The sequence below is a fragment of the Ischnura elegans genome, chromosome 1 (assembly GCF_921293095.1).
Source record: "Ischnura elegans chromosome 1, ioIscEleg1.1, whole genome shotgun sequence".
Taxonomy (NCBI): Eukaryota; Metazoa; Arthropoda; class Insecta; order Odonata; family Coenagrionidae; genus Ischnura; species Ischnura elegans.
In genome coordinates, this window is record NC_060246.1 from 128,737,103 (window position 1) to 128,752,444 (window position 15,342).

The 15,342-nt window shown below is 39.2% G+C and overlaps 1 protein-coding gene across 1 annotated transcript; it reads left to right on the forward strand.

Moving 5' to 3' along the window:
* The first annotated feature begins 583 nt into the window (after window positions 1–583).
* LOC124163904 (piggyBac transposable element-derived protein 4-like) lies at window positions 584–14,985 on the forward strand. Its single transcript, XM_046541048.1, has 2 exons — window positions 584–1,676; window positions 14,946–14,985. Exons 1-2 carry the CDS (start codon window positions 655–657, stop codon window positions 14,983–14,985), a joined length of 1,062 nt encoding a protein of 353 aa, XP_046397004.1. The 5' UTR covers window positions 584–654.
* The last annotated feature ends 357 nt before the right edge of the window (window positions 14,986–15,342 follow it).

Below are 15,342 nucleotides of genomic sequence, written 5' to 3' on the forward strand. Positions count from 1 at the left end.
GTAGATGGTTGTTCCCTATTATGATGTATCTCTTCTGGATTTACTTACGTCCCTTAGATGGAGAGAAAAAAACAGCTAAACCTAATGCGTGAGGAAGATCGTAGCTATCTGCAGCGTCTTCTGATGGAATCATCAGATTCAGAATTGTCTGCAGTAGATGATGAGAGCGAAGGTGAAGAAGATTCCTTAGAGGAACAATTGCAAAACACGGATACGGAGCAAGAAATTACTAGTGAGGAAGAAAGTGACCGAGAGGATGAAGAATCAGGTAAAGAATTTGTTTTTGGGAAAGACAAAACTACGAAGTGGGCTTTGCAAATACCAGTGGTGACTGTAAGGACTCGTCGTCATAATATTGTAAACCTGAATTCACGTGTGAAAGAAAGTGCTACAACCGCTAAGACTGTACTCGAGTGTTGGAGATGTTTTTTTACCGACAGTCTGCTTGCTATTATTTTGGAAAACACTAATAAATTCATTGAATCCCAAAAAGATCGTTACGATAGGGAAAGAGATTGTAAATTTACCGATTTGAGTGAACTGAAAGCTTTCTTTGGATTACTGTATATGGCAGGTTTCCTTAGAAATAGTAAGCTAAATACAAGTGATTTGTGGTCTACAGATGGAACTGGTGTTGAATTTTTTCGATTGGTGATGTCTCGTAAGCGCTTCCACTTTATTTTACAAAGCCTTCGGTTTGATGACAAAGCAACTAGAAGCGATAGGAAGCTATTAGATAAGCTTGCACCTGTTAGAGAGGTTTTTGATATATTTGTTCAAAATTGCCGTGAAAGTTATTCTTTGGGAGAATACGTAACTATTGATGAAATGCTATCAAAATTCAGAGGAAGATGTGCATTTAGGCAATACATCCCGAGTAAACCAGGAAAATATGGAATTAAGATATTTTCTCTAGCAGATTCTAAAACATTTTACACAGGGAACTTAGAAGTATACGTTGGGAAGCAGCCGGAAGGCCCATTTTACGTTAGTAACAGTGCCAATGATGTTGTAAAAAGGTTGGTTAGACCGATTGCTCACAGTGGTCGCAATATAACCGCCGATAATTGGTTTACCAGTTATGAGCTAGTTTTAGACCTACTCAAAGCTAACCTTACGTATGTAGGAACAGTAAGGAAGAATAAACGGCAGCTTCCACCCAGTTTTACATCCCCTGTCGGTCGAGAACCATTTACAACTCGTTTTGGATTTGATAGGCATTGCACATTGGTATCATACATACCAAAGCGACGAAAAAATGTAATTTTAATATCTTCAATGCATCATGATTCCACAATCGATGAAACAACAGGGAATTCGAATAAGCCAGAGATCGTGACATTTTACAATGCAACTAAATCTGGCGTTGATGTAGTTGATAAATTATGCGCGACTTACTCAGTAGCAAGAAACACCAAAAGGTGGCCGATGACTATATTTTATACCATGCTCAATGTGGCAGCAATAAATGCTCAGGTTATTTACCTTGTAAACAACAAAGAGAGTTCTCATGCAATTTTGAAAAGAAGGCATTTTATCAAAGTCCTTGCGCAAGAACTAACTAAAGAGCACCTGCAAAAACGTAGTCACGTGGTAAATTTACCGAGGGAATTGAGAAAAAGAACTTTAGCCATTAGTGAGAAAGACAAAGAAACTGAACATAATGAGTCAAGTACTTGCAGTTCCAAAAGTATTCGTAGGAAATCGGAGGAAAAAACGAAGGAGAAAAAAGAGAATTCTAGAAAGAGATGTTACATTTGCGACAGAAAAAAAAATCGAATGACAAAATATAGGTGCATTTCCTGTGATCATTATATATGTTTAGAGCATTCTGAATACGTTTGTATTGTTTGCAAGGATAAAAATATGTAATTGTTGCTGTGATGTGGTTTAATTGAGAGCAATGTATCAAAAATGTGCTTAGTTACTAAAAGATGGTTAAAATGTCTTAAATAAGTTAAAAACTATTGTATTTACAATGTTATAACTTGTAAAGGAGCAAATAAATAACATAAAAGTAGTGTGTTGCATTTAATTTTAATATTAACTATTATATTATAATGTACACTATTGGCGTCTAGCAGACGCCACGCGAGCATATTTGTCCCAAAATTTGACGCGAGTGCGGAAGGGTTAAATGTGCTTTTTTCGGGGAAAAAGGTGAAGATGACTGATTCCGAAATTATCATAATTTAAAAAAATGCAAAACAATGCTGCTGACTAAAGTAAAAACCTAAAACAATAAATATTACTTGCAATTCAGTAAGGAATAGGATATTCTGAGCACTGTCAAATTTTATAATTTAATCTCAATAAGACGTTAAAGAAAAACATCAATATGAACTGAAATTACGCTACTGATTTTAAATGGCTTAGTTACCTGGGGAAAATTGTTGAATTGAAGAAACAAAGGCAAGAGGAGTTAAGAATGACTTTTAATGTAACCAACACATTTGAACATATTGGAGAATTGGATAGATTGACGATGCCTAAGAGCTAGCTGGAGAAACATTTACAGTCCTTCAAGCTTATTGGCAGTGATAATAAGTAACAGACTGGGTTGAATCAAGAGGGATACTGGAAATCGAACAGATAATGCAAGTTCATCAATTGGATAATTCAAGAACATCTTAGGGTGGATGACACTGTGAGACTAGTAAAGGTCCGGAAAGCTTAATAAGAAAGATTTGTGAACATAATTTTAAAAGCTGAATGCTGGCAGGAGAAAAGTATAACAAACGATATTGAAGCGAACATGATACATACTATGCTTCAAATTCACGAAATATATCATACATATCAAAGCGAAATGGTTCTCATATGGTAAATGCAATGCAGTGGAAGTAATTCCAAAATTACTTTACGATAAGAATTTCTATGATTTTTGGCAATTTTTAGTACATAACGCAGTCAATTTCTTAATTTCAAGACATCAATGGAAAAATTCAATTTCATTAGATATGGCTTTGTGAATATTACATAAAAAATAAAAGTCTATCGCTCTGCTAATATTTCATGTTTTTTTAACACTAGAACTACCGATGGAGTCATTTTGACTCCTCGCCATTTTTATTTCTCTGCCCTGTCTAAAATTTTCCGAATTCCGGCCTGAAATTCCGTGACTTTTATTCATTTTTGACACAAAATAAGGCTGTGCGATTAAAATAATTCTAGAAAATAAAATAGTGCACGTTTTTCAAAATTTACCTTTAACTACCAAAGGGAGTCATTTTGACTCCCTACTGTATTTTGCTTGTCTTTTCACCAAATAGTAATATTTATACAAGTTTTTATCTCTTCTTATGTCAATAATAATTAATATAAATCAATCAAAGGCTTAAATATACAATTATTTTCCTTTTGGCCAATATTTGCGAGACTTTGAAAGCATTTCTTATTTTACGGGTCTGTGTTTGGATCTACAAACTATGTGAATGTCCTGATATTATTTTACCTTGCGATAAAGTGGTGAATATGCAATTCATAGCATTTTCAAATCCATGTGTTTAGAATCCGTTGTGTCTGTCCCTCCTCCTCTCCTTCTCGCCGCCCACCTTTGCTGCCGCCCGCTAATACTGTGCATTGCGTGCAGCACTTTTATTTCAGCCTTGACTGCGTGGAAGTTGATTTTCAAATATGAAAAAGTACCTCTGATATACCGATTCCTCAGAAAAATTGATATACTGATGAACCAGGAAAATAAATCAGTAGAATGAAATAAAGTTACTGTCCTAGCACGTTCGGCTCTGACAGCGCTGGCTGCCGGGTGCCGCACAGGAAAACCGTGCGCTGTCCTTTGCATTAGTGAATCCAGTGAACTCTCGAGTGGACTGCAAAACTCCTATGAAGCAAGGATTTCATTTTTCCTGACTGGGAGTATGGCTAGAAGAAGTAGGCGAAAGCGTGAAGAAGTCCTATCTATGTCGCATTCTATACCGGAAGGTGAATCAGAACGCGAAACAAAAGATCATTTCGGCTGTGACGAAGTCGAGGATTTTATTCCTCAAAACGTTTCTAGTGAGTCTGAAGATTCAGACAAAACGCGTGCAAAATATAAGCAGTAATTTACATTTACTTTCCCTTTCATGGGTTGTTACAAAAAAGGTATTATATACGATTACTAGCTGACCCGGCGAACTTCGTATCGCCTAACAATCAATGAACTTAAAGTTTACTTACATCATTTATAAATCAAGAGTGGCTGTATCGTTTTTGATCATGTTTAATTTATTATAATGAAATAAGGATACAAATTCAATAAAACTACGTAAATGAGTACCAAAATTGCTTGTCAGAAGGACATTTTCTTTATTGAATCTATATAGGGTGGATCGGAGCACGTCTACGCGGATATTTTTCAGCAAATTTTATTACGTTTTAGCTTAAGAAATTTTGGGCATTGTGGTTTAATAAAGCAGTTCATGAAATAAAAATTATACGCATTCAGTTGTTGGCTATTTGCGTTATTAGCTGTAAAAAAATGTTTTTAGGTCCAAGTCTGTTGCATACACTTGGCCCATTCAGGGGGGAGGTTTAAACAACCCCAGACCGACGCTTGACTGATGCTCAAAATCGTGCAAGAAGAGCCCCTATGAGGCAGCATTCGCATTAAATGACTTAAGGCGCGCCAGTTTTAGTATCTCTGTTTGAAAAAAATGCACTGCGTAAACGTACTGCATGCGTAAACGCACCACGGTGAGCTCTACACATTCGGGTTTAATTTCTTGCGTCAAGCACCTTCTGAGAAACAACAGTTTTTGTTTTGTTATCAGGCGCAAGATGAAGCGGATGAAGCTAAATAAATATAGCGAAGCAAAGCAGTGACGCAGCGAGGGGAGGTTTTGGGGGATAAACCCCCCCCCCCCCAAGAGCTTAGAGAATTTTTTTATGAAAGATTTTGTTATTAATATTAGGGGGACGGATGACTAACAAACAAACATATTTAACTATTCACATAGACACAGAACCCACTATTTTGAACCATTTATGTTAAAAAATGTCTGGGGGAAGTGCCCCCACACTTCCCGCTTACCTTAGCGAGTTTTCTATACCCTACAGATCCGTGGTATTAGCTGCGCCCAAAACCCCCTATCCTAGCTACGCACTTGAAGCGAAGGAAGAAATACAGAGGATGGTTTATCGACTCGTGAACATAGCACGTTAAATTGACCATGAGAAAATCATGGGTTTTCATTAGCACATGAGCACAAACAACACAAAAACTGAAAGACTGACCATGCGATTTTTTAATCGTTATCACGAATGCAACACGAATTGGAAATTGAATACGTTTAATCTCAAAAGGGCATATGAGTTTAGATAATGGAATCTACGGAATAAGGACTTCCTCACCTTTGAATTTTCCTTTGAGTGAAGTTGCGTGAATCACATTCATTACCAATTATTTTAATCACCAAACACGTTCCGTTGGATAGTTATGGTTGGTTTAGGCTTCGAAAGATCATGAGCACAGAAACTACATTTCTCTGTAAATCGTGCCTTGGTAAGCTAGGTATGTCCAAGGACTTAAAATATTCAGATAGGTAGTTGGTGATTTCGTCTTCGTTTGTTACACATTTAAAAGATTCGAATTCATGCAGAGTACGAACTATTTGAATTTACCTCGTTTTAGTCATCCGCATCTTCGTTCTTGCTCGCTAAATCAACCATCTTTGATTCTTTTGGTGATCAATCATATTCTGGAACTCTTTGTTGATGAGATCACTGAAACTAATTTGCAATCATTCCAAGGAAATGAGTTAAAACTACTCGATTCCTCGACAGGAACACGGACATTACAGTTTGTCAACAATTGCTTGAAGATTTGTTTACAAACACGGTAGTGAAGTGTCAACTCGAGCTTGGGCACGGCTGGGCTTACAATTAGCTCGAATTAAATTTTTTTAATGTAATTTCAATTTAATTAATATTTTGAATATATTTAGTAATTAAAATGTTATATTGTTACTAAATTCAGTTATTAAAGTGGTAAAAACAAAACAAATTATTTAATTTGTAGTTTTGACCGACTTATCAATTGTTGTGTTACTATAACTCCTAAAAGCATGTCCATAGGAAAGAGATGAATTTTTTTTGTGAAATTATCCTTTTTTTAATAGCCTATATGTTAACCCCGCCTGAGACGAATCCAAAGAACCAAATCTCATTGAAATCGGTGCAGCCGTTCTCGAGTTATAAGTGTTCTAACTAACACGATTTTCGACTTTCTTTTATATATATAGATTTATCGATTCGTTTATACTGACTCACATAAAGCGATGTACAATTGTGGAACCACGCAGGCAAAATTACGAAGATTTTACACTTCCCGATGTGGAGCTAGTTGCATGTATAGCCATATTTTATGCCCGAGGAATATCAGGTACAATGATTACTCTATTGAGAGTATTTGGTCAAACAACTGGGGAATACCATTTTCTACAACGAACGACTAGGTTTGTTAACATTTTGCAATGTCTAAGAGTTGATGAGAAATCTAATTGATTCCAGCGGCTCAAAACTGTCAAGTTTGCCCTCTTTTCAATAGTGTACGATAGATTCATAGAGAATTACATTGCTTGTTACAAACCTGGTCCGTACATTATAGTTGATGAACAACTTTTTCCCAGTGTAATTAGGTATATTTCACTCTGTACATTCCTTCTAATCCGGACAAATACAGCCATGAATATTGGCTACCTGTTGACAAGGAGAGCAAATATATTGCAAATGCCTTCCCTTATGTTGGAAAAAGTAATTCACTTCATGCAGATTGCCGTTTAGCAGTACTGAAACTAATGCAATTATTTCTGAAAAAGGGCGAAATGTTACTGTATATAATTACTTTACCTCAGTCAAACTCGCTGAACAGCAAAAAATCCAGGGTACTAGCATTGTGGGAAAGGTAAATAAAAGAGAATAGAAGAACCAAAAGAGATGAAATCACAAATATACCACAAGAACGTCTACTCAGTGATAGCCTATCTACTCGTTGGAAAATACTCCCGACTTAGCAGGTATTCATGGATAGTGTACAATGAGACTACCTAAAACATTTCGCGCAAGACTTTTTAGAAAAAGCTCGTTACAGAGTTGGCTGATCCTCATGTTAGATGTAGATAAAAGCGTTGCGTGTCCAATGCCGCAGATTCTTCTGACGGGTTACTGCAAAAAAATTATTTCCAGGCAAAACCAAAGTGCAAAAATAATCTATCAGTTGGGAATTGTAAGACCTGCCAAAAGTCTTTGTGTGGGCAATGAAAATGAACGACAATGCTTGAACTCTAAAGCACCTTAGACAAATGCGTGGCGTATCAACTGCATTTTTTTGCTTTAGTTAATTATCTTCCCAACTACCATGTAGCCTAAGTAATATTTTTGATCATTCAAACAATATGATAAAATGTGTTGAAAAGTCTACGTTTGCTGTTTTATCCAATTCCTCCATTATAATTCTATTAAAACAACATAACATGTAAGAAAAAAGAATTTCAAAGCAACACTGTCGAATTTCGCATTTAAAAAAAATATATTTTTTTGTTAAAAGGACGTCTGAAATATTGCTATTATTAACAAAAATGATAAACTAATGCAATCTATCAATAAAAACAGACATAAACAGCAAAAATAAACAATTATAAAGTAGGAGTCAAAATGACTCCATTCGGTAGTTCTAGGGGGGGTGTCAAGTCCGGTATTCCTAGTGTTAAAGTGTGAATATCGTTTCGAGAATGGTAGTCTTTGTAGATTGAGAGCAAATCGAGGAGATTGTAAGGAGTGGGGATTTCTTCATTCGTGTGGGTGGTAAGATGGTCGTGAAAGAGAGAGAGAGGTAGGTATTTGTGGACGGGAGTAGAGTGGGAGGGGTCAGGTGAGGGTGGGGGTGGAAGGAGGGAGTTGTAAGGGGTGGCGCGAGCCCCTGAGAAGACAATCACTTAAATGGGACCTTAGGGGGAGTGGTGTTCTCCGACCCAAACCCCCCCTCCCCTCCAACATTTCTGTCCTCCATTCCCCTTTTACTCGGCCGTAATTAATGAATGCCCCGCCGCCGCTGTGGGCGCCGACAACACATGCGCGAAGAAGAGCACCGTCTTCCACTCGGCGGGAGTGATAAGTGGCGAGGATGAAGGGTGGCGCGGATGGCGAAGGAGACGTCCTCTTCCCCCGCGACTCTTCTTGTTCCGAGTGCGGCGATCCGAAGAAGTGGTGGGGTGGCTCTTGGAGGAGGGCTGAAATGAGCGGGGGAGAGGTCTGTTTGAAGCCGCGGTTGATAAGCACGACTGATGTGCGACACGGTGGATGGGGAAGGAAGTGAGTTCCCTCCGCACGTAAGACGACTCCTCCATCCCGACCACCCATCCCTCTCCCCTCTTGGGAAGGACTCACCCGCCCCTCGTGGATATGCAGGAAGCAAAATGTATTTTTATACATTTTTGAGAACCATTTCGATAAGAAATTTTATTGAGGTTATTAAAAATTCATTTACCAAAAATGTACACTATTGTTACCAAATACATATTGTAGACTGATATAGGGGATACAGGGGATAGGGTTGATGTGGTGGCTAGTGTGTTGGATTCACACCTCGTGGGCCCCCCCTGCGGTAGCAGGGGATATTCAGAGATCACCCCATCCTCGCTTGAGGTGTAGAGAGAAATGTTGAAGTTTAATACTTCGTCCGTCGAATAGGACGTTAAATCGTGGTCCCCTTCGCGCCTTTCGATAAGGGCAGGCTTATGCGATTGCCAGGCTTCTCTCCAGCTTTCCTTCCCTATCCTTCCTAGATAGCGAAAATGCCCTTAGCTGTCGGTCGATTCCTCCAAATACCTTACCATTGGTTAACATCATGCCCGTAATATTAAGAGAAAAGTGAAGTAAAAACGCATTCATTGCAATTGTGTTGTGAGATTCACACATTGCAATCCATCGCTCAGCTCAAGGAAACAGCCAATGTCTCTTTCACCTGAATAACAAGTAGCGATTGAATTACGCCAAGATCCAGGATCCAGGATTTTTCTGGAGGGGGGTCACAAGGGTCTGACAGGCAAATGGCCTTCTCATATTTGAGATTAGAAACTACGTACAAAAATTACTGTACGAAATATTCTCTTTATTTTAATATGAAATTAAATAATTGAGGCTCCGTAATTCACAAAACAAAACGAACGTATTGATAACCGTATTAAAAATCTTGTCTATTTGTTAAGCGAAGAGCCTGGGAGGGGAACGTTCCCACGCTCTCCCTCCCTCCTAAATCTGCTTATGCGCCTCGATATTTATTATTTGTAGCCTCAAAAAGACGGCCGAGAATATAACCTCCGCAAAATTTCGGTGTTTGCCATTTTCTGTACAACGCTAGTGATCGGTTGGTATCTCAACCTAGAACTCCATTCAGGTGTGATTTGAGATTTCTGGATTGGTAGGCGAGGGCACAATACCCGCGTCATCGTGGCAGTTAAACGAGTTCAGAAAAAAATTCAACTCACTGATTATCTATCCCCTATCTTAAGGAAATGTCATTGGAAACCCAACAAATCCCATTGTATCACTCTTCAAGGCTCATTCATTTATGCTTCATTAAGTGAATTAATAGCGGAGAACCGGATGCCTGAGGCAAGTAATGTGCATATATGCCGATGGACAAGTGCGGTGCAAATGCGCCACTCACTTCTTGAATTAAGTAGATACACCTCGCCACTCGAAGAATTTTGCTCGCTATGGAGACGCTTCATCTGTCGGCTTTTGTTTTCGCATTCCCTCGTGTTCTCTTCCTCTGTCCTTCTCTGTATAGTGCCAGGGGCATGTGCCTTGTCTTCCGCCTCTCATGATTTACTCCCATCTGAGCACGTGACGCGCGTGTTTTCATGGCTATACGTGCTGAAGTGATGGCCTATCTCACATTCTCTTTATCAGATTCTGTCCATTGCGCGAAAGAGATTAACCTACTTCTTTTCCACGAATCAAGATATTAATATCACCTGAATCAACATAGAACCAAGCACTTTCCTAGGAGAGGTGCATTCATTACATTGTTCTATCTATCCGATTTCAAATTTATATGATCGTATTGAAGCCGTTGAGCATTATCAAGAGAGATGCATTTTTTATGCATTGATTCATCACATATGCATCAATGATACAAATAATACAATGTAAAACTTTATATGTAATCTATCTCACATGACTTAGTTCACAAACAACTGTGGTGTTGAAAAAACTCAGGAAAAATCCCTGCGATAAATGATCCGTATCTGCCCTCCACCTTCATCTGATACCGAGGACTCATTAGACTTAATTAATCAAACACTCATTCAGTTACCTTATTTACCGATTTTTGCCGTAAGTGAAAAATTTAAGACGTATCTATATACTATGTTGAAAATATCTTGCGGAAGGTTTCATTTCCATAAATCGCCATTAATTTAGTAAACCATTAATTAAAAACAAGACATATTAGCTGCTTCCATTACTTTATTGTGAATTGGAAGGTATAGGAGATGGTTTTGCCTATGCCTCAAAACACCAAAATTGACGGTACCATTATTCAGTAATTTGTTTGAATATCAATCAAATATTTTCATAGTTATAAATTTATGTGGGATTATGGAAAAAGCTTGAATGCTGCATTCATAGCAGAATCAAACAATGGCGTGATGAAAATTTTGTAGCAGCAGCGAAATAGAAGTATATCATGACTTCCTTTATCTCAATAAAAATACCCATGAACTCTTTCTCTTAGACATCTAGTAGATCTGCGGCATATTAAAATCACAGCAACAATGGATCATGATCCACGGGCGACTTCAGTCTGAAACTATTTTGTAATCCAACATAAAAATTAGTAAAATGGTGTGCCACCAATTGATAAGTGCATTTTAAGCAAATTATCTTTTATATACATATATATATATAATATATATTATAAATTTAATTAATCACCAAAATCTGGAATGTGCCTGAGGGAAGGATCGATTCTCTGGCGTATTCATGCGGCAAAAAATAAGGCGGTCCGAAACTGTTCTTCGCACGTATCCCACGCAAGGCGAGCTCTCTAATGTCATGAGGGCTGAGCCTTCGATTATTCCTTCCATCGGCTGGAGAGTGGTTGGGCGGGCGGAGAGGGAGCGCAGCGGATGAGAAGGGGATTGTGGCAGTGTCCCTTTCGGAGGAAAAGCAGAGGATTCGCATCCCCCACCGCCCCTTCCCGCTTCAGCCTTCTCCACGCTAATCTCACTTGATTCATTCGCTCTCGTCCTGTGGATCAAGTAGTCCGAGCAGTATTATTCCGAGTGGTGTGGCTGGGGGGACAGCGTGTGAGCGGGGTGGATCTCAGTGGCGTGGATAAGGTGGAGCTGGAGGATGGAAATGAATAAACTGGGCGAAGGAATGAACCAAGGGACAAAAAAAGGGGTGAAATTCTCGTGGTGATTGAAGCAATGGCTTTCCGCGAGGAGGAACCTGGTTCAAATTGCGATAGTTTTAGATGGAACATTTCGGGAGGCAATCTGACTTGCTCTTGGGTATTTCAACAATTGAATTTCGGTGCATTATCTGGTCCGTCTTATGGAACCTAAGCCACGTCTCCTTGCCCTCCCTCGTTAGGGCAGTTTTATGAATATCATCCACTTAGTGATTCAACTTGACGGTTTCCAAGGAGGGTGAGGGTAGAGCTCAACCTGGAACAATCCATGGGTGACTATCACACTCTCAGGGAAATGGGAGGAGAATGGAAATTAATGAGGCGCAGATTGGCGCAGGAGCAAGAACGTGGTCAAATTCACGTTGAGAAAGAAATACTACTCTCTCACGGCGTAACAATGGGTTGAAATTACGGTGATGCTAGGGGATAGAATATTATTCAGAGCCATTTATAATTCAACTTGCGTATTTCTAAGACAGCCGTAGAGCACATTGCCGTGCCGTCAGCGGAGATGTCAATCCAAGCTCTGCTAGCCTTTCTTCAATATAAGTTGGCTCAACAGCTCGTATGCTCATCGGCCATGCAAGCGACCGATTCTACAATCTTTTACGCCCAACTGATGTCTTCAATGTTTATCCAGCCTTTCCGTCATTTCCCACAAAACCGAAGGTTTCGAAAATTAGTTGCCACAGGAAACTTGTAATAAATCGGAGGAAAAGAGCTAGCTGAATATTTGATTCAATTGATTGATTGGAAAATTGATTCTTTTGGCAATAATGGTAGTTACGGCTTTTTCAGTGAACATTGCTACCTCTGGGTGAAATTTCTGCTTTAATATTGACAGTAAGTCGACCAAGGTAAATTCTTATCACATATTTGGCATCATCCTAATTTATTTGCATAAAAATTTTCATGCTAATTATCATGAGTACATTCATGCTGGAAGCCATCTTCTCTTTGTTCCACCGTATCTACAACTCCTACAAAGACAACTTATTCCGGAGAGATCTCGTATAGCCGCATATTAAATGATATACAAGAATCAGCATGTAAGAGATCATCAGAAATACCTGAATTATGAAAACACCGTATCAGAGTAATTTAGTCAAGTATATTTTTTTCTGTCCACTTAATTTTATTTGTATTGAGCAATGGAACAACTGGTCTGATGATAATTGCAAGCCAAACTAAAACTTGTGTAGCTTGTGAAATTAAAATTAAGTGTGCAGTACGCAGCAGTGCATCTTAGAGTATCATTCCACTCCTATCCTTATCCTTTCCTCTGTTCTGATGCACCGAATCGTGTGGAACGGACTTGAAAAGTATAATGGTGAGTGAACTAAACAACCAGTAGGAAAGTAGGTACTTCCAGGTTCGGGACGAAGGAGTCCCACGGCCCTTCTGCCTAACTAAACGCGGACTTAGCGTTTGCGCAAACCAACGGCACACCGTTCGTTGGCGGCCCGAGTCCATTTCTTCTCCCCCTTCTCTCGCCTCACCTTCCCGCTGATGCCGGCGCCTGGCGTCCCCGTTTAGACCTGTGTCGGTTAACGCTTGCTTCTCCTCCCCCGCTCTCCTCATCCCCATTTAAGTAAGCCTTTAAAGGGTCGGAATGCAAGTGATTAAGTGCAGCACGGAGACCCGCGGGATGCATGCGAGCGGCGACTTCCTTTTAAAACCCGACGCTAACCGCCGCGAGAGAGAGAGAGAGAGGACAGAGACGGAGAGGGAGTAAGGAGCGTGAATAATGAAGAGATCCGAGTATTGAATGGGTCTGACAAATTCCGTCCCTGCCATTTCCATGCCACACGCACTAAGCTGGCTCGCGGAGGAATACCATCCTCGCGACGCGACCCTGCCTGTCAGTCCGCCGCAGTTACTGCACCACGCTGAGCGCAGGATCTGCAGTTCGTATGGGATGATTGAAATCCTTCACCGTCACTCAGAACGAGGTGATGGTCCATTTGGTAATGTCCTCATCAGAATGATAGCAAAATGAATTAATTTAGCGAATAGGAGCTGGATATTCTCTTTCATTCTTCCCTTAGCAATCAGAATAAATTCCGTCCATTCCAAAATAATTGGTCCATAATAATATGTTTTTCAATATAGGCCTATAAATTCTTTAACTAAGGCCACTAACGAAACGTTTGAGAAAAAAATAAGATATCAAAGTTAAATAAAAAATTATATGATACTATCTCCGTAGGTACCCTAAACTTAAGCCTGAATCACACGATCATTTTTTTTCGTCGCGAAAGTAATCACTATCGAGATCACTTTTCCCGTCGCGAAAAGCAATCGCTCTTGTGATCATTTTTCTGAATCACACGGTCACTCCCGCCGTCGCCTTTCGCATCATTTCCAATATCACAGCTCGTTGTCATAGGACCCGCATCACGAAATTATATAGCGTGTTTGTTTATTTATGTCGTTCCCACAATTGTCAAACGTTGCGCTGCAATCGCTCCATAGGGGAATGCGTTCCGATTGGCTGATATGGGGTTTTAGTGACGGTTTTAGCGACGGAAAAAGCGACCGGACGAGTGATGAAAAATACCGATGGGAATCCTCATCGCGATCGCGATCGCGAAAAACAATTGCCGCCGACGATCATTTTGCGCAGTAATCGCGATAGTGATCACTTTCGCGACGAAAAAAAATGATCGTGTGATTCAGGCTTTAGACTTATTAAATGTGATGGAAAAAGTATTGAAAAAAATAATCTGGCACAATTAAATTTACAATGAGATACCAGTACTCGTCCGTAAATAGCGGCGTTCATAGAAAAAATTAGCATGGGACCTGATGAAATTAGCGTGGAATTAGCGTTCAGTTTAGTCGATTTTGAATTAACAAGAAAATTAGCGTGAAACTTTGACGCGCAGTTGTTTTCAATATATTTCATGCGCTTTGTAACCGTGTTAATTTAGTGTGGAAGAAGGCAGTTTGGAATGAAAATAACGAGGATATCATGTGAAATAGAAATGTAAACTCTAGTAAAGAAATCGATGCAGCGAATAAACAGCTCAATACAATTTCAATACACTATGTTTGGCAGTTCTCTAGCATAGTCCAACAGAATAATCATAATTGGCGTCTAGTCTACGCTACTTTTTCTATGAACGAAGCTGTAGATATATTTTTTTATTTACCGTAATTTATATTCATTGCTTATTTTCCTATGAACTGGCCAAAAGAGGGCATACTGGAAAGGGACCTTAGATTTTCGAGTACATACCAAAAATCGTGAAAAATATAATGGATTGACACAACACCATTTCACCATTTGCCTTACATGGACATTCAATAAAAAAATCATTATTAGACTGCCCATCGACTTAAAATCTGTAATTCATCTCGGGTTAAGTATATCATAGCAAGCATTTAAGTGAGCGTTAAGTTCTCAAATCATATTGGTCTTTCCCTGGTCCCTTAAAGTGTGGTTGTGTATTTCTTTCATGATGACAGAATTTATTAACAAATTACTGTACTAATGCTACAGCTGTACATTCTTCACTTTCAGCTTCTCCGTGTTCCCAAAAGCTGAAAATCACATTCAGTAACAGCTATCAGTAGAATCTATTAAGCGACGGGGAATAACATCAGGCACCATTGGCAAGAGATCTTCAGAAGTATCTCAATTATGAAAGCATTGAGTCAAAGTAATTTAGTCAACAACAATTCTTCCCTGAAATATAAGTTGTTATTGTCATTGTCTTCAATTTTTTTTCATTCCTAAAATGTTAGGCGGGAGCTTTTCCCCGGCTGAGATTTTAAAGTTCATTTAGCATTGATGGCAGCATTAATTAAGGTTCATAATATTCAGCTACGTACAAAGGGAAATTGATAGGTACACGATTCATCCTATATGGACCTAATCACATGTTCATTCCAAGACCTATCTCACCTCATAGAGACAA

What these genes read in the sequence shown, in the direction of transcription:
- LOC124163904 (XM_046541048.1), top strand. Translation starts at nt 655, where the DNA reads ATGTCTCGTAAGCGCTTCCACTTTATTTTACAAAGCCTTCGGTTTGAT. An exon ending in GAACATAATGAGTCAAGTAC is followed by an intron (nt 1,677 to 14,945) that starts TTGCAGTTCCAA and finishes CTTCACTTTCAG; the next exon opens with CTTCTCCGTGTTCCCAAAAG.